The following is a 22,510-nucleotide window of genomic DNA, read 5'->3' as shown; positions in this document are numbered from 1 at the left end:
ATCAGTCCGATATTATCGGACATCTCTAGTTGTGTTTGCTGTTGTTGTTTTTGTCTGTCTGTCTTCCTTTTTTTCTCTTTCTATCCCCCCCTGCTCCGGCCCGGCTGCACCAAATGATAATATAAATACATTTAATAAAGTCAAATACAAATAAGGCAACAAGAGAAGTATCCTACACTTCTTTTTTGTAAAATAAATCTGTACAGCCGATATGGGCATCTACATCAACTATATGATGAGTAGCTGGACAGGACAAAAAAATAAAAATTTAAAAAATAAAATAAAATAATTCTTTAAATTATTAATTATTTTCGCTCTGTCGTTGTCCAATATGTCGGCTGTTCTGTTTTGGATTTCCCAGCATCGCTCTCATCAGCGTCACGGGTTGATTTCGATGTGAGTGGTTGAAGTAGCACGTCATTCAAGATAACGGACAAGTGGTTTTTCCAATCACACACAAGGATTTTTGTTTACAAGGCCCCGCCTTCTGGAATACATCTCCTATTGAGAAGTCCCAGATCCTTTTGTGGAGCTCAGCGAACTACAAGGATCTGGCGAGAGTCAGGTTAGAATACAGGTGAGGAGGCAAATTCTGTCTTCGAACGTTGACCCTTCTTTGAGCTTAGTGATGTGACGCAGGTCAAGAACGTTGTTTTTTTTCTTCTTATTTAATGACAGTTACTGCTTTTTCGGCATTTAGAACACAGAAGCAGAAAGCACTTATCTGCGGAGTAGAAAACCTGAAAAAGGGATCGTTTTCAGAAGCAACATATCAACAGAGGAGGGTCGAGCAGCCAAAAAGCGCACTCAAGTAAGAGTACTGTTATTTAAACTCAAGTAAAAGTGAAAAGTAGTCATCCGAATAAATACCTAACCGAGAGTAAGTATTCAGTGAGAAAAACAATTTCCAGTACTGAGAAACAAGTGAGTGACTTTCGATTTATTTAGTTGCTATTTTTAATAATACTTGCACTACAACTGATTTCACTATGTGTGTGTGTGTGTGTGTGTGTGTGTGTGCGTGTGTGTGCTAGGGATGGGCGATACCACACTTTTAGGATTCGATACGATACCGATACTTTTTCTTGCATTTTCATCGATACCGATACCGATACCATTAAAGGCCTACTGAAATGAATGTTTTTTATTCAAACGGGGATAGCAGATCTATTCTATGTGTCATACTTGATCATTTCGCGATATTGCCATATTTTTGCTGAAAGGATTTAGTATAGAACAACGACGATAAAGATCGCAACTTTTGGTATCTGATAAAAAAAAGGCTTGCCCCTACCGGAAGTAGCGTGACGTAGTCAATTGAACATATACGCAAAGTTCCCTATTGTTTACAATGATGGCCGCATGAAGTGAGAGAGATTCGGACCGAGAAAGCGACAATTTCCCCATTAATTTGAGCGAGGATGAAAGATTTGTGGATGAGTAAAGTGCAAGTGAAGGACTAGTGGGGAGTTGAAGCTATTCAGATAGGGAAGATGCAGTGAGAGCCGGGGGTGACCTGATATTCAGCTGGGAATGACTACAACAGTAAATAAACACAAGACATATATATACTCTATTAGCCACAACACAACCAGGCTTATATTTAATATGCCACAAATTAATCCTGCATATAAACGCCTACGTGTTTGTTATGCTAGCTCCTAGCTCCTCTGCTAGCTCCTAGCTCCATAGAACACGCCAATACAATTCAAACACCTGATCAACACACATATGACACAAATTAATCCTGCATAAAAACACCTACGTCTTTGTTATGCTAACTCCTAGCTCCTATGCTAGCTCCTAGCTCCATAGAACACGCCAATACAATTCAAACACCTGATCAACACACACAATCACTCAGCCCAAAAGACCGTTCACCTAACCCAAGGTTCATAAAGCTTATATATTTAAAAAAAAGTTACGTACATACGCCAAAAAAAAGTTGCGCACATACGGTCAAGCGATCAAATGTTTAGAAGCCAAAGCTGCATACTCACGGTAGCACGTCTGCGTCTTTGTCATCCAAATCAAAGTAATCCTGGTAAGAGTCTGTGTTGTCCCAGTTCTCTACAGGCGTCTGTGTATCGAAGTCAAAAGTCCTCCTGGTTAGAGTCTCTCTTATCCGAGTTCTTCCATCTTGACTGCATCTTTCGGGAATGTAAACAAAGACGCGCCGGCTGTGTACTGTTGTTGCTGACTTCATTCGAAAAATACGTCCGTTTCGCACCGACAACTTTCTTCTTTGCTTGCTCAGCTTCTTTCTACATAATGCAATGAACATAATTGCAACAGATTCACGAACACAGATGTCCAGAATACTGTGGAATTATGAAATGAAAACAGAGCTTTTTCGTATTGGCTTCAATGTGGAAGGCATACCCGTGTTCCCCGGGCTACGTCACGCGCATACGTCGTCCTCAGAGGCGTTTCGAACCGGAAGTTTAGCGGCAAATTTAAAATGTCACTTTATAAGTTAACCCAGCCGTATTGGCATGTGTTATAATGTTAAGATTTCATCATTGATATATAAACTATCAGACTGCGTGGTCGGTAGTAGTGGCTTTCAGTAGGCCTTTAATTTCTTATTGGCAATTTTTGTCAGTCAAAAATATTATTACTATTATTTAAGACAAATCACAAGGCAAATACAGACCATTTATACCACATGTATTATGGTCAATATATAATAAAAGTAAAATTAAAATAAATAACATAAATATGAAAAATAAATTAAATATTATATATAATAATAATTATATATTATATATAATAATAATTAGATATTAGGGCTTTCCAATTAACTGTCAAATCCGAATCGCAAGAAGCTGCAGTTATTTTTTAAAGTTTGTGATATAATTAGCAATTAATGAAATATGAAATAGGCTAATGTTTTCGAAATGTAAGAAATCATGTTACAGATTAAAACCAAAATCGCATTCAATCATATATTTCAAGATTTTCTTGGAAAAAAAATAAAACTGTAATGCAAAGAATCTCCAAATTGTATCTCTTTCTTATCTTGTTTTAAGTACTCAAGCAATTTTCAACTAACGGTAAATGCCCCTGTGTGGAAATTATTTGAATTTAGGATAATCATTTAAACAAAAATATTCAGTAAAAAAATAAAATAAACAATGCCTGACACTGGATATGCCTGACTGCATCGCTGTCGGCTGGCTGTGTGTGTGTTGCACGTTGACGACGCTCATTGGCTGTCTCCTGTCACGTGACTGGGCCAGCTCTATACTCTGCCAGTTACAGGGGTGTCCCAGCACATAGTAAGTTAAGTAAGTCATCAAAAACATCTGAAAGTGATGCTTGCACCCCCCACACGCCGTTTTTTGGTTTATATCGATACTTTTTTCAGAAAAGTCATGCCAAATGAGTAGCGTGTGAGTATCGATATATCGATATCACAGGATCGATACGCACATCCCTAGTGTGTGCTCAAAACAAGGAGACCCTAATCAAACAATCAATCAATCATTCTTTATTTATAAAGCGCTTTTCATACATAAAACAAATGCAATGCAAAGTGCTTTACAAAAGTTCAAAACAATACCCCGATGACCCATACCCCCCATTATTACATTATCACATAAATCAAGCTAGAATTAAGGTTTTAGAATGGCCTTCCCAAAGTCCTTACTTAAACTTGTGGACAATGCTGAAGAAACAAGTCCATGTCAGAAAACCAACAAATTTAGCTGAACTGCACCAATTTTGTCAAGAGGAGTGGTCAAAAATTCAACCAGAAGCTTGTGGATGGCTACCAAACGGGCCTTTTTGCAGGAAAACTTGCCAAGGGACATGTAACCAAATAATAACATTGCTGTATGTATACTTTTGACCCAGCAGATTTGGTAACATTTTCAGTAGAAAAAAAACAAACTTCATGAATGTTTTTTTGTGACCAACAAGTATGTGCTCCAATCACTCTATCACAAAAAAAAATAAGAGTTGTAGAAATTATTGGAAACTCAAGACAGCCATGACATTATGTTCTTTACAAGTGTATGTACACTTTTGACCACGATTGTATGTACGCACGGATACAGATACCAAACACAAACACACACACATATGCGACTATATGGACCAATTGCATGGCTGAGTACAGAGGAAACATGTGAGTAAACACTATCACAGGAGCCATCTGCACCAGGAGGTCATCAGACCGTGGCCACCAGGGCGCTGACACAAAAGCGCCCCCACAAGCACGGCCGATAACCCCTGAGGCAGATGGCTTATCTGAGGAACGTTGGAAAATAAAAATAATACAACTTGTAAAATAGTAAGAACCATGTGTAGAGATGAAGAATAAAATACAAGACATATGAAGATTAATAGAATAAAAAAGTTAAAAATTTAATTAAAAAAATATATAAATAAATACATTATATATATATATATATATATATATATATATATATATATATATATATATATATATATATATATATATATATATATATATATATATATATATATATATATATATATATATATATATATATATATATATATATATATATATATATATATATATAAATAAGTATAATTACATAAAATATTGTATAACTAATAGGATAAAAAGTAAAATACAAATGACTTTAATAAAATAATTAATATTAGGTAAAAGCCAAATCAAAAAGGTGGGTCTTAAACCTGCTCTTAAAGACATGAACGTTTTCTGCAGCCCTGAGATCCTCCGGCAATCTGTTCCATAGACGGGGGCCATAATGGTGGAAAGATGCCATCCTATGACTTTGTGTCCTAAGGGAGGGTGTGCCGTTTGCGCTGACAGACAAGACTTGTGGTCGGTAAAACTCTTTGAGAAAAATGGAGTCAGTTGATGGATGCATAGATGAGAAACTGCAAGAAAAATTGATCTCATAATACTCGTATCGATCCAATACTAATGCTTACCTTGGTAGCGATATTTGAATAGAAAAGGCAATACCTATTACTGAACAGAGAAAAAAGTAATTATGCGTAATATACTCGAACGCTTATAGATCAGAATTTTTTTTTTTGTTAGCCTTATTTATTACTAATACTGCTATTAGTACTGATACAGACGTTACTGATACCAATTCAAATTGTGGATGTCCTGTGCTATTTGTACTGCAGAGGTGTCCAAAGTCCAAAAATACTGTTACAAAAAAACCAAAGTGGAATAAAAGGGCATAAAGATAAAATGTAAGAAGAAAAAGTTGCAAAGTTTCCTCAAAGCTGCCATGCAGGCTGTTTTATTTTGTAAACGCTCATTGCTAAAAAAAAAAAAAGAAGAGAAAAATCCATGTTTTCATGACTTTTTGACATATTTAAGCTGCCATGCAGGTTGTTTTATTTTGTAAACGGTCATTGCTAAAAAAAAAAATAAAAAAAAAAAGAAGAGAAAAATCAATGTTTTCATGAATTTTGACATATTTAGGGTTCCAATTATTTAACATAAAATATTTGACTTTAAAATAGTGTTGGGAAAAATATTGAATATTTTGTATTTGTCATATAAAAAACGAAGTATTCTCTGACTAAAAGGGCAGAAAGCAAACAAAAAAATAAATAAAAATAAAAAATAAAAATGTGTAATCGAAATATACTGTATATGAAATTGATCTAGAGACTTAAACGTTGAAATTAAAAAAAATAAATAAACATGTTTAATTGTTTTGGAGCCCTTTCGAATCCCCCCAAATTTTTGTAGGATTTTTTTATTGACATATTTAAGGCTGTAATCTAATATTCCACTTTCAATTTTTTGGGTGTAAAATATTGCATATTTGGTGTTTCTGCCATTAACAACAGGATTTTGATGAAAATGGCATAAAGCATGAAAAAAAGTACAACTTTATATTGACAGACCTGAAGTTGATATAAGCGTTGAACAATAACAATAATACAAAAAGTATTTATGACTTATTTGTTTCGATTTTTTTTGACTGAGACCCTTCCCCGTCCCCGGGACCAAACTTGAGGGGAGCCTTAGAGGTTTTAAAAATATATATATATTATTGGTTTTTAAAATAAAACAATATTAAAATGGCCCCTGCATGCTTTAATCTTTAGTGTGTGGCCCTCAATGGGAAAAAAGTTTGTACACCTCTGTTTTACTGTATATCCGAAATTAGATTTTTATTCCCAATACCAAATTTTTTCTCATGAATTAAGTTAAATCAGGGGTGTCAAACGTACGGCCCGAGGGCCGGATCAGGCCCGTGAACAGGTTTTATCCGGCCCGCGGGAAGAGTTTGCAAAGTATAAAAATGTACCTGAAATTTTTGAATGAAAGAAACTGCTGTTCTAAATGTGTCCACTGGATGTCGCAATAGCAATTATTTGTATCTTTGTAGATGATGCTACATATGTAGAAAATAAACCATGTGATGTTAGGATATCAGTCGAGGAAAATGATCAAACTACATAAATAACATAACGTATTTTTCGGAGTATAAGTCGCTCCGGAGTATAAATCGCTCCGGAGTATAAGTCGCACCGGCCGAAAATGCATAATAAAGAAGGAAAAAAACATATATAAGTCGCACTGGAGTATAAGTCGCATTTTTGGGGGAAATGTATTTATATGGTAATTAATATTCTGTGACTGTAAATTGTTTGCTTGTTGATGCTTGTATTTGTTTCTGTATTGTGTAGTTATAATTATATGTTTTTACTGGTAATTGTATTGAGTTTGTGGACCCCAGGAAGACTAGTGGGTTGTTGTGGCAACCAGCTAATGGGGATCCTTAGTAAAAAATTTAAATTAAATTAAATTAAATTAATTTGATAAAAGCCAACACCAAGAATAGACATTTGAAAGGCAATTTAAAATAAATAAAGAATAGTGAACAACAGGCTGAATAAGTGTACGTTATATGAGACATAAATAACCAACTGAGAACGTGCCTGGTATGTTAACGTAACATATTATGGTAAGAGTCATTCAAATAACTATAACATATAGAACATGCTATACGTTTACCAAACAATCTGTCACTCCTAATTGCTAAATCCCATGAAATCTTATACGTCTAGTCTCTTACGTGAATGAGCTAAATAATATTATTTGATATTTTACGGTAATGTGTTAATAATTTCACACATAAGTCGCTCCTGAGTATAAGTCGCACCCCCGGCCAAACTATGAAAAAAACTGCGACTTATAGTCTGAAAAATACGGTATGTACAAAATAAACCATGTGATGTTAGTACATCAGTCGAGGAAAATGATCAAACTACATAAATAACATACTGTAATGTATCTTGATAGATTGAAAATGAACACCAATGAGTTGACTGAACGACATTATCACATAATTTATTCAGAAAATATAAATAACGACGAATAAAGATAGAATACTATTAACCGCAACATGTAAGTGTAAAAAAAAATATGATTTGTACATTTTCAGAATGTGCTTGTACTAATTTTACACAAAGTAAAAAATAAAAAAATAAAAAAGTTTATTTTTAAGTTATCATGCCGTGATTTTAGCAGTCTTGCCTACTTGCTAGTACATTTTTCTCCATGTGGCGCCCGATCTAAAATAAGTTTGACACCCCTGAGTGAAATAAACAAATTAAATAACCTTAAATTAGAACTTTCCAGTGTGTAATTACTTTTTCACATTTTTTTTTATTTTTTATTTTGCAGCTCAAATCATTGTGACATTGACTAGCTCTGTCAATAGCATTTATCTTCACGCTCAGATGCGTTCTGGCGAGTGCCGCATGTCAGTAGCTTTGATATTATTGTGGTTAACCTTGATGCATTGATTTCCTGACAGAGTCTACAATATATTTATTCGTATATGCACTCAGTCTTCTCTCTTACTCGCAGAGATCCTGAATGGCGGCGTCTATGTTGACCAGAACAAATTCCTGTGCCATGCGGACACCATACATTGGCGTGACATCATCAAGAACCCGCAGGCGGAGCTGCTGGTTGTGCCATCCAACAACAGCAACCTGGGATGTGAGTACCGCACACACGTGGACGCCGGTGGTTGACAATGACACTTTTTTACTGTCAGGGCCCACCCCCTTTTTGGTCCTTCCAAGTTTTATGGTCAACTGGGGGCAAAATCACATGGTGTTAGATCAGTGTGGGAGCACTTGTGTCGTAGCCGTTCTGCAGCGAGCCCCATGGAGCCCATGTCTCACTGTTCTCTTTTTAAGCCTCAGCCAATTTGACAGCTGCTCCAAAAGGTTCTGCCGGGGCTTCAGTCCCTTTTCTGTGGGCCCCTCCGGTTGATCAGTCCATCTGATTAACACACAGCAGGCACTGCTGTCCACGGCAGTGTTTTTCTCACGGCACACTAGTGCGAAAAGGATACAGTCTGGTGTGCCGTGGGAGATTATGTCATTTCACCTATTTGGGGTAAAAATATTTTTTGCAAACCAGTAATTATAAACCAATAAACCTTAAAGGCACTTCCTTTGCGTACCGGCCCAGTCACATAATATCTACGGCTTTTCACACACACAAGCAAATGCCACGCATACTTGGTCAACAGCTATACAGGTCACACTGAGGGTGGACGTATAAACAACTTTAACACTGTTACAAATATGCGCCACACTGTGAACCCACACCAAACAAGAATGACAAACACATTCCAGGAGAACATCCGCACCGTAACACAACATAAACACAGCAAAACAAATACCCAGAACCCCTTGCAGCACTAACTCTTCCGCGACGTTACAATATGCACCCCCCCCTACCCCCACAGCTCAACCCCGCCCACCTCAACCTCCTCATGCTCTCTCAGGGAGAGCATGTCCTAATTTCCAAGCTGCTGTTTTGAGGCAAGTTAAAAAAAATAATGCACTTTGTGACTTCAATAATAAATATGGCAGTGCCATGTTGGCATTTTTTTCCATAACTTAAGTTGAATTATTTTGGAAAACCTTGTTACATTGTTTAATGCATCCAGCGGGGCATCACAACAAAATTAGGCATAATAATGTGTTAATTCCACGACTGTATACATCAGTATCGGTTGATATCGGAATCTGTAATTAAGAGTTGGACAATATCGAATATCGGCAAAAAAGGCATTATCTGTCCGATAATGCCTTTTTTGGTTTTAGTCTTGAGTGCTAAAACAAAGCAACAGGAAAACTCCAACAAAACAGGAAAAGCCACCAAAATAAGAGCACAAGACAAGAACTAAAACACTACACACTGTCATGACTTGGTCCTGGGGTTTTGTTTTTTCAGAAGGCAACGGAAAGTTGGCGCGGGCAAGACGTGAATTTATATACATGATTTAATATTAACACTCAAAAAAGAATAAACAAAAGGCGCGCACAATGGCGGAAGTACAAAAACTTGACTATGAAAACAAAGGACATGCACCAAGGCAAAAAACTATGAACAATAACAAAAACGTACTTGGCAATGGCATGAAGAATAAACTATAATAAACATTAATCTCGTGGGTAGATGAAGCATGGCATGAAATGATAGAGGATGTCACCAGGACGAACAACAGAAACCGACAGGCTTAAAGGCCTACTGAAAGCCACTACTACCGACCACGCAGTCTGATAGTTTATATATCAATGATGAAATCTTAACATTGCAACACACGCCAATACGGCCGGGTTAACTTATAAAGTGACATTTTAAAATTCCCGGGAAATATCCGGCTGAAACATCGCGGTATGATGACGTATGCGCGTGACGAAGTCCGAGTAACGGAAGTTATGGTACCCCGTAGAATCCTATACAAAAAGCTCTGTTTTCATTTCATAATTCCACAGTATTCTGGACATCTTTTGCAATTTTTTTAATGAACAATGAAGGCTGCAAAGAAGACAGTTGTAGGTGGGATCAGTGTATTAGCAGCGGACTACAGCAACACAACCAGGAGGACTTTGTTGGAGCGCTAGCCGCGCTAGCCACGCTAGCCGCCGACTTCACCTTGACTTCCTACGTCTCCGGGCCGCCAAACGCATCGGGTGAAGTCCTTCGTCCTTCTGCCGATCGCTGGAACGCAGGTGAGCACGGGTGTTGATGAGCAAATGAGGGCTGGCTGGCGTAGGTGGAGAGCTAATGTTTTTAGCATAGCTCTGTGCAGTCCGGTTGCTAAGTTAGCTTCAATGGCGTCGTTAGCACAGCATTGTTAACCTTCGCCAGCCTGGAAAGCATTAACCGTGTATTTACATGTCCACGGTTTAATAGTATTGTTGATTTTCTATCTATACTTCCCGTCAGGGCATTATTTCTTTTGTTTCTACATGCAGTTAAAGCAAGATGCTATCACGTTAGCTCGTAGCTAAAGCATTTCGCCGATGTATTGTCGTGGAGATAAAAGGCACTGAATGTCCATTTCGCGTTCTCGACTCTCATTTTCAAGAGGATATAGTATCCCAGGTGGTTTAAAATACAAATCTGTGATCTACAATAGAAAAAGGAGAGAGTGTGGAATCCAATGAGCCAGCTTGTACCTAAGTTACGGTCAGAGCGAAAAAAGATACGTCCATCACTGTCTCTCAAGTCATTCACTGTAACGTTCCTCATCTACGAATCTTTCATCCTCGCTCAAATTAATGGGGTAATCATCACTTTCTCGGTCCGAATCTCTCTCGCTCCATTGTAAACAACGGGGAATTGTGAGGAATACTAGCTCCTGTGACGTCACGCTACTTCCGCTACAGGCAAGGCTTTTTTTTTATCAGCGAGCAAAAGTTGCGAACTTTATCGTTTATTTTCTCTACTAAATCCTTTCAGCAAAAATATGGCAATATCGCGAAATGATCAAGTATGACACATAGAATGGATCTGCTATTGCCGTTTAAATTTTAAAAAATCATTTCAGTAGGCCTTTAAATAGTGACATGATCAGTGAAAACAGGTGTGTGACTCTAAACGTGAAACAGGTGCGTGACTCCAAATGTGAAACAGGTGCGTGACATGACAGGTGAAAAACTAATGGGTTACTATGGTGGCAACACAAACAAAAGTGCACAAGGAGTCCAAAAACAAAACCGAACATGACTAAAACAAAACATGATCACACAGACATGACACACACAGGAAAACAGCAAAAAACTCAAAATAAGTCTTGTGATGTGACAGGTGGTGACAGTACACCTACTTTGAGACAAGAGCTATAGTGATGCATGGTTGGTTATGGTTTATAGTCGTATATAACAATTGCGACAACGACTTTTTACTGTCAACTGAGTTTGGTTTTTTTAATGATTTCTGCTGGTGTTGTGCCTCCGGATTTTTTCAACGCAAAACACGTGCCTCGGCTCAAAAAAGGTCGAAAAACACTGGTCAGTGTCACGAGAAGTGGCTGCTAATGGCACAATTTTTTGGATGAGCCTCTTTGCTCATTTCAGGGTGAATACAATTTATTCACTGACATCAAACCCGTCGGGGTGAGCGGGAGGGACGGCTTCAGAACCAAATAGTGGGCCAGCCACAAAGGTTGGGGGGGCCCTCGTTTGAACTCGACTTCACTTGACAAAAACCAAAAGCCCGACGGCGCGGTCTTGAACGCTGCGTATCGTGCGACGCCGGCGACTTAACGCCGGTTTGAGGAGACGTTTTTAGGAGTGTGAAAAACATTTTGTTGACAAGATAAAGTCACTGGCGGAGGAGGACGAAGAGGAGAAGAAACAAAGACCAGTGGGGGTGGGCCCAAAAAAAATGACAATGGAACATGTGGGAGTAGAGGTTGCCAAATTGAGGCCTCTTGGCAAGCGGTGTTTAGAATGTACGTTAGCAAACCCCGCAGTGGGAGTGGTTGATGGGCCTGGTGACAGTCTGCCTGCACTGTTCCACTTACTCTGTTATTAACGCTCGTCAATTCAGCCTTGATGACGGGCCAGAGGCAGATGCCATCACATCCAACTTGCCAACAGAACCAAGGAGCATGTCTTATAACCATAAAGACTCTCAATGTCATTTTATTGTGAAGGTTTTGCTGGCAGTAGCGCAGGGCCGGCCCGTGGCATAGGCCGTGTAGGCAAATGCTAAGGGCGCCGTCCATCAGGGGGCGCCATGCCAGTGCCACAAATGTTGGAGGAAAAAAAAAAAAAAAAAAGTTGGTACTATTATTTCTAAATACATAAAATAATGCCACGTTAATTAAAATGCAAAGTAAAGCCTATTTAATAGAAATATTATTTGTTACAAAATTACGCCCCCCCTCCCCCGGCACGGTGCGCCCCCTCCCTTCCCGTATCATGACTCTTTTTGGACGTCACCACATAAAAAAATCAACACAAGATGTCAAAACGGCCAAAACTGTCAGGTGCCCAGGGAAGAAAAAAGAGAAAAGAAGAGGAGAAACGAGAAAAAGACAGCGGTAGCAGGTAGGTAACGTTAGCCTACAAGAAATTATTTGTCTGTTACAGAATGTGATAGTAACCTGGCTTTTTAGCATTAAGCTAATATTACATGATTCGGCAATTGCTAATCAATAAATAGCTACCGGTAGTTCTGTTTTAACGTCGGGTTAATATTGTGAAGGGGCTAAATTGTTATGGAAAATAATAATGTAACGTTAGGTAATTACAGTACTCCCTGGTGTACAGTAATTTGTAAGTCATTCTAGTTAATGCAATATTAAAAAGCACAAATAGAGAACTCTGTAGGATCCCCTTTTTTTGTAATATAGTTGTTAAAGTCATACTGGTTTGATATCTTGTTTTGTGCAGTGCCTTATTTATATTGTATTTTTAATTTATTTTATGCAACTTGTTGACACGTTTTATTTTGTGTTCATGTATGTAAAAAATATTGTATTTCATATATTCATTTTTTATTTTTTGTATTCATTTATTTATCCATATTTTTTTTTATCTTGTTAACTATTCTGATTGTTAATTTGCTTTCTTTAAGTAAAAAAAAAAAGGTCAAAGACAAAGCTATTCGGTTTCTTGTGAGTATATACACTTCACTGCCGAAGTGGGGGGGGCGCCACCTAAAATCTTGCCTAGGGCGCCAGATTGGTTAGGGCCGGGCCTGCAGTAGCGGTTCTAGCTTCAATGGCGCCCTGTGTTAGAACCTCCGTCCAACACACATGTCCTGACCTGATGAGCAAATAGCCTAAGCCAGTGGTTCTTAACCTTGTTGGAGGTACCGAACCCCACCAGTTTCATATGCGCATTCACCGAACCCTTCTTTAGTGAAAAATTAAATGTTTTTTTTTCAAATTCAAGACAAAGTTATATGTTTTTGGTAACACTTTAGTATGGGGAACATATTCTAAGTAACAAAGACTTAATTTAGAGTTTTTTGGACACTAGGGGAACATATTCTAAGTAACAAAGACTTAATTTTGAGTTATTTGGTTAGGGTTAGGGTTAGGGTTAGGGTTAAAGCAGGGGTGTCCAAAGTGCGGCCCGGGGGCCATTTGCGGCCCGCAGCTAATTGTTTACCGGCCCGCCACACATTCTGCAAAAATTGCAAAATTGATAATATTGCAAAAATTAAACAAAAACATTTAAAAAAAAGTGGAATGAGGTGAAATCTAACAAGAAAAAGTTGCAATTGTAACTGTTCCGGGTCGGCACAATCAGGAGACTTTTTCCACTGTTCACAGCTTCATTTATTTTCCTTCCAACCTGCGGGCGACAATCAGACAATGTCGGTATCCCGTCTTTCTTTGGCTTACGCCCTCAGCCATGTAAAACTTTTCTGTCCACATATACATTTTTAACCATTTACAGCGAAAAAGCCAGATACAAACAATCTGTAAAATATTGAAATGTACATTCCAAGCGCCATTCCGTGACGGAACAAAACATGCAACTGGGGATGATGTTTGATAAGGAATTATCGAGTTCGAGCCTATTATCGAATCCTCTTATCGAACCGATTCCTTATCGATTCTCTTATCGAGTCCAGATAGGTTGTTGTATATGGAAAAAAACACACAATATTTGGTTTAACAAAAGCTCACTTTTATTATATAATAAAAAAATAAAATCTAATAAATAAATAAATATTGACTGTTACCCACCTAAAAAAATAAAATAAAATAAATAAATATTGACTGTTCTTACCCAAAGTATATTAAGTGGGATTTTTCAGACACTACCACCACCATGCTTGACGGTAGGCATGGTGTTCCTGGGATTAAAGGCCTCACCTTTTCTCCTCCAACTATATTGCTGGGTATTGTGGCCAAACAGCTCAATTTTTGATTAATCTGACCACATCACTTTCCTCCAGAAGGTCTTATCTTTGTCCATGTGATGTCAGATGAAATTTCATGAATGTTTTTTTGTGGCCAACAAGTATGTGCTCCAATCACTCTATCACAAAAAAATAAGAGTTGTAGAAATACTTGGAAACTCAAGACAGCCATGACATTATGTTCTTCACAAGTGTATGTCAACTTTTGACCACGACTATATATGCCATATATAAGATTTAAATATGAATTTACATACTTAAATTGTTTCCAAACAGTGCCTGTCACAAGGCAGTAAAACGGTTGACCAAACAAATCAGAAGTCATCGTCATGGACCCACTTGCTGTGAAAGCTCGCTCTCCAATCAAATAAACAAAGTGATGATGCATTGATTACAATAGTATGTACAAATATGCATGAAAACACGCCTACAGACATCCCACAAAGGATGGTTTCGTAAGAATTAATCGTTTTAGTTATATTGTAAAACTCACAAACATTGCATGGAGCGATGAATGAAGAATCCTTCCGAGCCGATTAGCTATGGACAGTTATAATTCCGGTTCCAGGCACAAAACAGGAAGTACATTTGTAGACATTTGCAGTGCGTGAACTCGTCCAGAAGATGGCGCCATAGCACAAACAATAACACACCTTTTCAGTGTCTCTGTTGGTGTAATTTAAAAAAACAAATTGTTGAATACGAAACTTTATGGCCGTTAGCAAAGAAAAATCCATAAATGAGCCACACCTTTTTATAAGCAGCAGGGCTCAAAGCGCTGGCAAAAAGTAGCGGCTTGTAGTCCGGATAATACGGTAAGTTTTCGCCCCATTGAGAATGCCGCCCTGGGATAGAACCGCCACTGTTTAGGGGTGGCTAATTCAAGTTGTGTGTGTGTTTTATGCAGGTAGACGCTGTCATCGCTCGTGTAACGGACGCTGCTGGGGTCACCAGGAGGACCAGTGTCAGACCTGTGAGTATTTGGCCCAAACCATCCAAATGGCTGTTGCAAAAAGAGATGTATAGATCAGGGATGCAACCATTTATTGACCACCGATCAGACCACCTTCTGGATAATATTCACTTTTTTTCCACATTTTGTTATTTTACAGCCTTATTCATTCATTCTACACACAACACCCTGTCATGACAATGTGAAAAGGTTTTCGCAAACATTTTTGCACATGTATTAAAAAAAAATCAAAAAAATCACATGTACAGTATATAATTATTCACTTACACTGCAAAAAGTCAGTGTTCAAAAACAAGAATAATAATGTGTATTATATTTATCCATGAGAGCATTTTTATTGTAAATAGTGAGGTGTGTCTGTTAAAATTATATTTTTTTTTACAAATGATGACAGATGTGAACAAAAGCATGTATTATCTTTGTGTGATGATGTAAATGAGGTGTGGTTGTATTGTATATTAAGTATGTGTACATGAAAGGGCATTTTATGACTTTTCTTAATTTAAAAACATGCTATAGTATGTTTTTATTGTCATAATTTTATTGCATGATTTTTGTATCCCTTTAATTTAGGTAGCCAGGGACTGCAGATGGAAATGAGCTATTTAGCTATAATCTGGTACAGAACATATCTGTCTTTGAGCTTAATGTTTCTGTGCATTGTCCCTTCAAATAAAGACTCAACTAAACTAGAAAAAAAAAATACAAAATGAGGGGTGTTTTATTTGAACTAAGCAAAATTATCTGCCAATAGAACAAGACAATTCGGCTTGTCGAGACTTTCCAAAACAAGTAAAATTAGCTAACCTCAATGAACCCAAAAATACCTTAAAATGAGTATATTCTCACTAATAACAAGTGCACGTTTCTTAGTAGAAAAATAAAAGGACCTTTTTGCTCAATATGTGGAAAAAATATTCTAAATTAAGTAAATGCTAGTGCCATTATCTTGGCATAATGATATGCGCTCGGCATTATGATTTTTTTGTTCATGCTTAAAGTATGAAATTATTACTTAAAAAAAAAAAAAAGGATTATACTTGAGTGTTGATAACACAGCTTTGCAACAGTTGATGTTCTAGTTTCAAGCACGTTTTACTCAATATAGGTCAGGGGTCGGCAACCCAAAATGTTGAAAGAGCCATATTGGACCAAAAATACAAAAACAAATCAGTCTGGAGCCACAAAAAGTTAAAAGCCATATTACATACAGTTAGTGTGTCATGAGATATACATTGAATTAAGATGACTTAAAGGAAACTAAATGAGCTCAAATATAGCTACAAATGAGGCATAATGATGCAATATGTACATATCGCTAGCCTAAATAGCATGTTAGCATCGATTAGCTTGCAGTCATGCAGTGACCAAATATGTCTGATTAGCACTCCACACAAGTCAATAACATCAACAAAACTCACCTTTGTGCATTCACGCACAACGTTAAAAGTTTGGTGGACAAAATGAGACAGAAAAAAAAGTGGCATAAAACACGTCCTAGAAAGTCGGAGAAAGTTCTACATGTAAACAAACTACGGTGAGTTCAAGGACCGCCAAAATTAGTAGGACAAAACGGTGCTCGCCAAATACTCGAATCAGTGAAGCATGTTTAATACAAACAGTGTGATTTATAACAATTAGGGAGGTTTGTGTCATGTTTGTCCTCCTACAGAAACCATACTAAAACAAAAAATATATTTTTCCCCCTCATCTTTTTCAATTTTTCATACATTTATGAAAAAGCTCCACAGAACCACTAGGGCGGCGCTAAAGAGCCGCATGCGGCTCTAGAGCCGCGGGTTGCCGACCCCTGATATAGGTCATAAAATCTCAGCAACAAGCTGTAATATCTTACTGAGATTATTTAGAACCAAAACCCTTAAAACAAGTAAAACACTCTAACATAAAATCTCCTTAGTGAGAAGAATTATCTTATCAGACAGAAAATAAGCAAATATCACCCTTATTTGAGATATTGAATCTTACTTATTATTCCGTTTTTGCAGTGTAGAGACTTAGACTTAGACTTCCTTTTATTGTCATTCAAATTTGAACTTTACAGTACAGATAATAACAAAATGGTGTTGCATTAGCTTGTTGTAGTGCAGGACAAAAGAGCAACAAGGTGCAGATATAAATAAATAGATTACTGTACAGATAAATATATTGCACTTTTGCATATGCATCCACATTTATGGATGTATGTTATATTGTCTTTATAGTCCAGCGAGTTAACCCGTTTTTGGGGGGGAAATTGAGGGGATTATTATGATGCGTTTAAGTGTCTTATGGCCTGAGGGAAGAAGCTGTTACAGAACCTGGAGGTTCTGCTACGGAGGCTGCGGAACCTTTTTCTAGAGTCCAGCAGTAAAAAAACAGTTTCATAGCCTTTGCTCAAAAGACTTGAGGCTGTAATTGCTGCCAAATGTGCATCAACAAAGTCATGAGCAAAGGCTGTGAATACCTATGTACATGTGTTTTATTTTTAATTTTTTTTTAGTTTTAAAAAATCTCCAAATTTAAAAAAAAAAAACTTTCCGCACTGTCATTATGTGGTATTGTGTGTAGAATTTTGAGGACAAAAATGAATGTATTCCATTTTGGAATAAGGCTGTAACATAACGAAATGTGGAAAAAGTGAAGCGTTTGTCCATACTGCCTTAAGTTAGTAATCACCACCCGAGGCTAAACATGTTATATATAATGAGTAATACCACGCAGAAGAAGACAAGGCGTGCTAATCGCTAAACTAGGTGCTAAAATAGCTTTAGTAAACTTTAAATAAATCTGCATGGAAGCGCTTTTACAGCAGATTAATAGATTAATAGGAGTCCAGAGAAAGGATAGAACTGTATAACGGTGTTCTGTTGCTGTGTAGATGGAGGGCGGATCGATCCAATGATCGCTAGTTATGATCGATACTAGAGTGATTACATTAATATTTTTATTTTCACAATTTTATTTTTTTGTTTTTTTCGTTTTTGTCGACACTTTCAGGGAATAATTCCATGAACACAGGAGGAATTTGATAAAAAGCAATTAATTTTAACAAATAGTAGTACAGTATTTATTGAGTTATTGACTATTGACATGATGCTTAATAATAATGATAATAATAATAATAATTAGCTTTATTGTTTCCGAGGTGAAATTTGTCTTGGACATCAAGACATAGTGTTTTACATCCATCCATCCATCCATACATACATACATACATACATACATACATACATACATACATACATACATACATACATCCATACATATATACATACATACATACATACATACATACATACATACATACATACATACATACATACATACATACATACATACATATATACATATATACATACATACATACATACATACATACATACATACATACATACATACATACATACATACATACATATATACATACATACATACATACATACATACATACATACATACATACATACATACATGCATACATACATACATACATACATACATACATACATACATACATACATACATACATACATACATACATACATATATACATACATACATACATACATACATACATACATACATACATACATACATACATCCATACATACATACATACATACATACATACATACATACATACATACATACATACATACATACATACATACATACATACATACATACATACATACATACATACATGCATACATACATACATACATACATACATACATACATACATACATACATACATACATACATACATACATACATACATACATACAGTTCATCTGACTATACAGTGACGACAGTGAGCAGTGCGCAGGTATATCAGTTGGTTTTAGTTTAGTTTAGTTTAGTTTATTATTTCTTCGGTCGATGGTCAACAAAATAAACAAACAGTTGTACATAAACAAACAGATGTACATTCATAAACAAACAGTTGTACATTCATAAATAAAAAAATGTTGCAGACCGAAAGGGTTTAGGCTGAAGTTGAACACTTATTGCGCCTAACCCTATAAAAAAAAAGTACGAGATGAGCTTCCAAAAAAAAATATGACATTTCCTTTTCATAACATATTATAACTACACATTGTACACAACATAAATACTGTTCAATGATATACACAGTAAAGGCATGTGAAATATCCTTGTAAACATGTTAAACCTTTGCACCAATTATATACTATATACAAACAATTATACTTCCATTATATTTATATCCCACATTTAGTATTTGAATTAACATTGATCATAGTATTAACTATTGGTCTTAAAGTTTTTTTACACTCCCCCGTATTGCACACCCGCAGTATTGCACTATCCCAATATTGCACTCCTTATTATTGCATCCGGTTATTACTTGCACTGACTATTGATATTGGTAAAACAATTGTATGTAGTAAAAAGGGGTAAATTGAAATAGTGTTGATATCGTTACACTGTTCTCCTGTGAGTTTTTTATTTATTTATTTTTTTACATAATTGTGATTAAAATGAACAGTTAATAAATAAGAACGGTATCAGTATCGGCCGATCTCGCTCAATCCCTGATCGGAACGCGCCATAGTATAGGTGATCACTTCACTAACTTTCAGCCAAATGCAGGAGTTTAACCTTTTTAATTTTGAGCCACCGTTTGCAGATTAAAAGAGTCTAATCCAGTGGTTCTTAACCTTGTTGGAGGTACCGAACCCCACCAGTTTCATATGCGCAGTCACCGAACCCGAACCGTAATCATAAAATGATGTTATTATATTAAAGAAATATGTAATATAATATATATTTTACAAACAGAAAGATACAGGAATGTACACATAAACCCATGTTTACATCTCATTGTGCAACATGTGAATGTTTTAGTGGAAACTAAATGCGATATCTCAAAGGGGTGCACATTATTTCCAAAGTAGGACCCCCCACCCAGACATATAATACCAGTACACAGCTCATGAAAAACAATATGTTATAGTCATTGTAAGTGGGCCAAAACACTTATATTAGAAAATAATCTCATGGAAATGACTGTTGTCATTTGATTACAATAATAAAACCTTTAACTTGTTATTTAGTCCGGTTTGGGACAGGTGTGCTGCAGGTGTGACCACATGGCATACTTGCCAACCCTCCCGTTTTTAGCGGGAGAATCCCGGTATTCAGCGCCTCTCCCGGCAGAGATTTTCTCCCGACAAACTCCCGGTATTCAGCCGGAGCTGGAGGCCACGCCCCCTACAGCTCAATGCGGACCTGAGACTGAGTGGGGACAGCCTGTTCTCACGTCCGCTTTCCCACAATATAAGCAGCTTGCCCGCCCAATGACGTCATAACATCTACGGCTTTTAGAGAGTAGAGTGCACAACTGCGCACACAACAAGGTGTATGTTGCCTGTAAATATGTAGAACAGACTTCTCCGTTGAACACGGTGGCCGTGATGATATACTCATCATGAACGGAGAAGTTAAACAGGACAATACTGCCATCTAATGGATAGCCACCGGAACACTGAAATTCAAGTATTTCTTTTATGTAAATAAAATAAATATATATATATATTGCTAGAATTCACTGAAAGTCAAGTATTTCATACATATATATATATATATATATATATATATATATATATATATATATATATATATATATATATATATATATATATATATATATATATATATATATATGAAATACTCGAGTTGGTGAATTCTAGCTGTAAATAACCACGCCCCCAACCACGCCCCCCGCCCCCAACACCCCCCACCTCCCGATATCGGAGGTCTCAAGGTTGGCAAGTATGCCACATGTGCTCCACCGAATGCTCAAGGAGTTTTTGCGTTTGCTCACACATATGGAAAATTAGAGGTAACATTGTTTGGGGGTACCCATAAAATGCCGATAGAGAGACGTTTTTATTCACACGATGAGTCGGGCGTGTCTTGACCTCCGGGGCAGAGGCTCTGCTGAACTCACCGAACCCCTAAGGTTCGATCGAACCCAGGTTAAGAACCACTGGTCTAATCTCATCTTCACCCTCATTTAGTCCGATTTGCTAGAATCTGTTTTATTCTTGATTTGACCAAATACCTACGACAAAACACGGTCATTTGAGAATTCGGAGCGGTGTACATTCTTCTAATGTGACTTTATAATTGGGAGGAAAAAGTCGTCATTGTTTTTGTTTTTTATACAGTAGTTTTCATAGCAACACTTAGCACCAAACAACACCCGACTTTCTGAGATGATTAGCACAGTTGGATGTTGCTTTGGGATAAATTGTCTGCTAAAAGCACTTATGGGGTGGATCGGCAGGGGTCCTGCACTCCAGAACTTTAATTTCTGTATTGGCGCCTCATGCTGCAGCATCTACATTCAAAGCAGCAACTTTTCCGAAAGATAAGAAGCCTTTTCAAAGACCAAAAAAAAAAAAGAAGGCCACGCTCTTAAAGTGTTATTCAAGACTTTTGGATTTAGATGGACTCAACTGACCTTTTGCTGGTGAAGCCCCTAATTTGTTTCTGCCTGAATTTCATATCATTGTGTCGAGGGTGGTGGTATTGTCTCTTTGTGTTTTGAGTGTGTGTGCCAGACCTTTAAAGCTCTTCTCTTGGCGGGCAGTGACGAAGACGGTGTGCGCCGAGCAGTGTGACGGTCGATGCTTCGGACCTTACGTCAGCGACTGCTGCCACCGCGAGTGTGCTGGCGGCTGCTCGGGTCCCAAGGACACCGACTGCTTCGTACGTGCACACAACCCGCTCACATCCCCGCATGCATTTCCACTCCATCCATATCCCGTGTCCTTTCATGAGCAACTTCTCTATGGTCATGTCTACACTAAGTCGTTTAACCCCTTAAACGAATAATTATTTAGCCTAAGCCCCGTTTCAGCCACACTAAACCAGCGTTTAAGGACCCCCTCCTCGGACAAATTTTCACACGGGTAAGTGTTGCGTCGGACCAGTTCTTCCTCCAAGAGAATCTAAGTTACTGGTCAAACCCAAGTTCTTTCGATGACATATATGCTGAGTAAGAAGGACCATCAAGACAGAATTGGAATATTTTCAAGTTTTTAAAGCTTTAGGAGTTCAACTAAACCAATACATTCATATCAATCAAGCAATCAATCGATGTTTATTTATATAGCCCTAAATCACAAGTGTCTCAAAGGGCTGCACAAGCCACAACGACATCCTCGGTACAGAGCCCACATAAGGGCAAGGAAAACTCACCCCGGTGGGACGTCGATGTGAATGACTATGAGAAACCTTGGAAAGGACCGCATATCGGGTGCTCTAGTTGATCTGGCATTCCAAGGGAAAAACCAACTTCTTTTTACACAAAGAAAACCCCCATCTCCCCCTCGCAA

General features: G+C 37.4%; 1 protein-coding gene across 1 annotated transcript in view; it reads left to right on the top strand.

Moving 5' to 3' along the window:
- Positions 1-22,510, top strand: part of LOC133649858 (receptor tyrosine-protein kinase erbB-4-like) — a 190,494-nt gene that overhangs the window by 49,310 nt on the left and 118,674 nt on the right. Inside the window, exons 2-4 of the mRNA XM_062046574.1 lie at positions 7,847-7,981; positions 15,078-15,143; positions 21,763-21,881. Of these exons, the coding sequence (XP_061902558.1) occupies positions 7,847-7,981; positions 15,078-15,143; positions 21,763-21,881 (320 nt within the window). The remainder of the gene's footprint in view (positions 1-7,846; positions 7,982-15,077; positions 15,144-21,762; positions 21,882-22,510) is intronic.

This window comes from Entelurus aequoreus, linkage group LG01 (assembly GCF_033978785.1).
Source record: "Entelurus aequoreus isolate RoL-2023_Sb linkage group LG01, RoL_Eaeq_v1.1, whole genome shotgun sequence".
Taxonomy (NCBI): Eukaryota; Metazoa; Chordata; class Actinopteri; order Syngnathiformes; family Syngnathidae; genus Entelurus; species Entelurus aequoreus.
The sequence above is the reverse complement of the archived record's forward strand: the minus strand, read 5'-3'. Positions and strand labels throughout refer to the sequence as shown.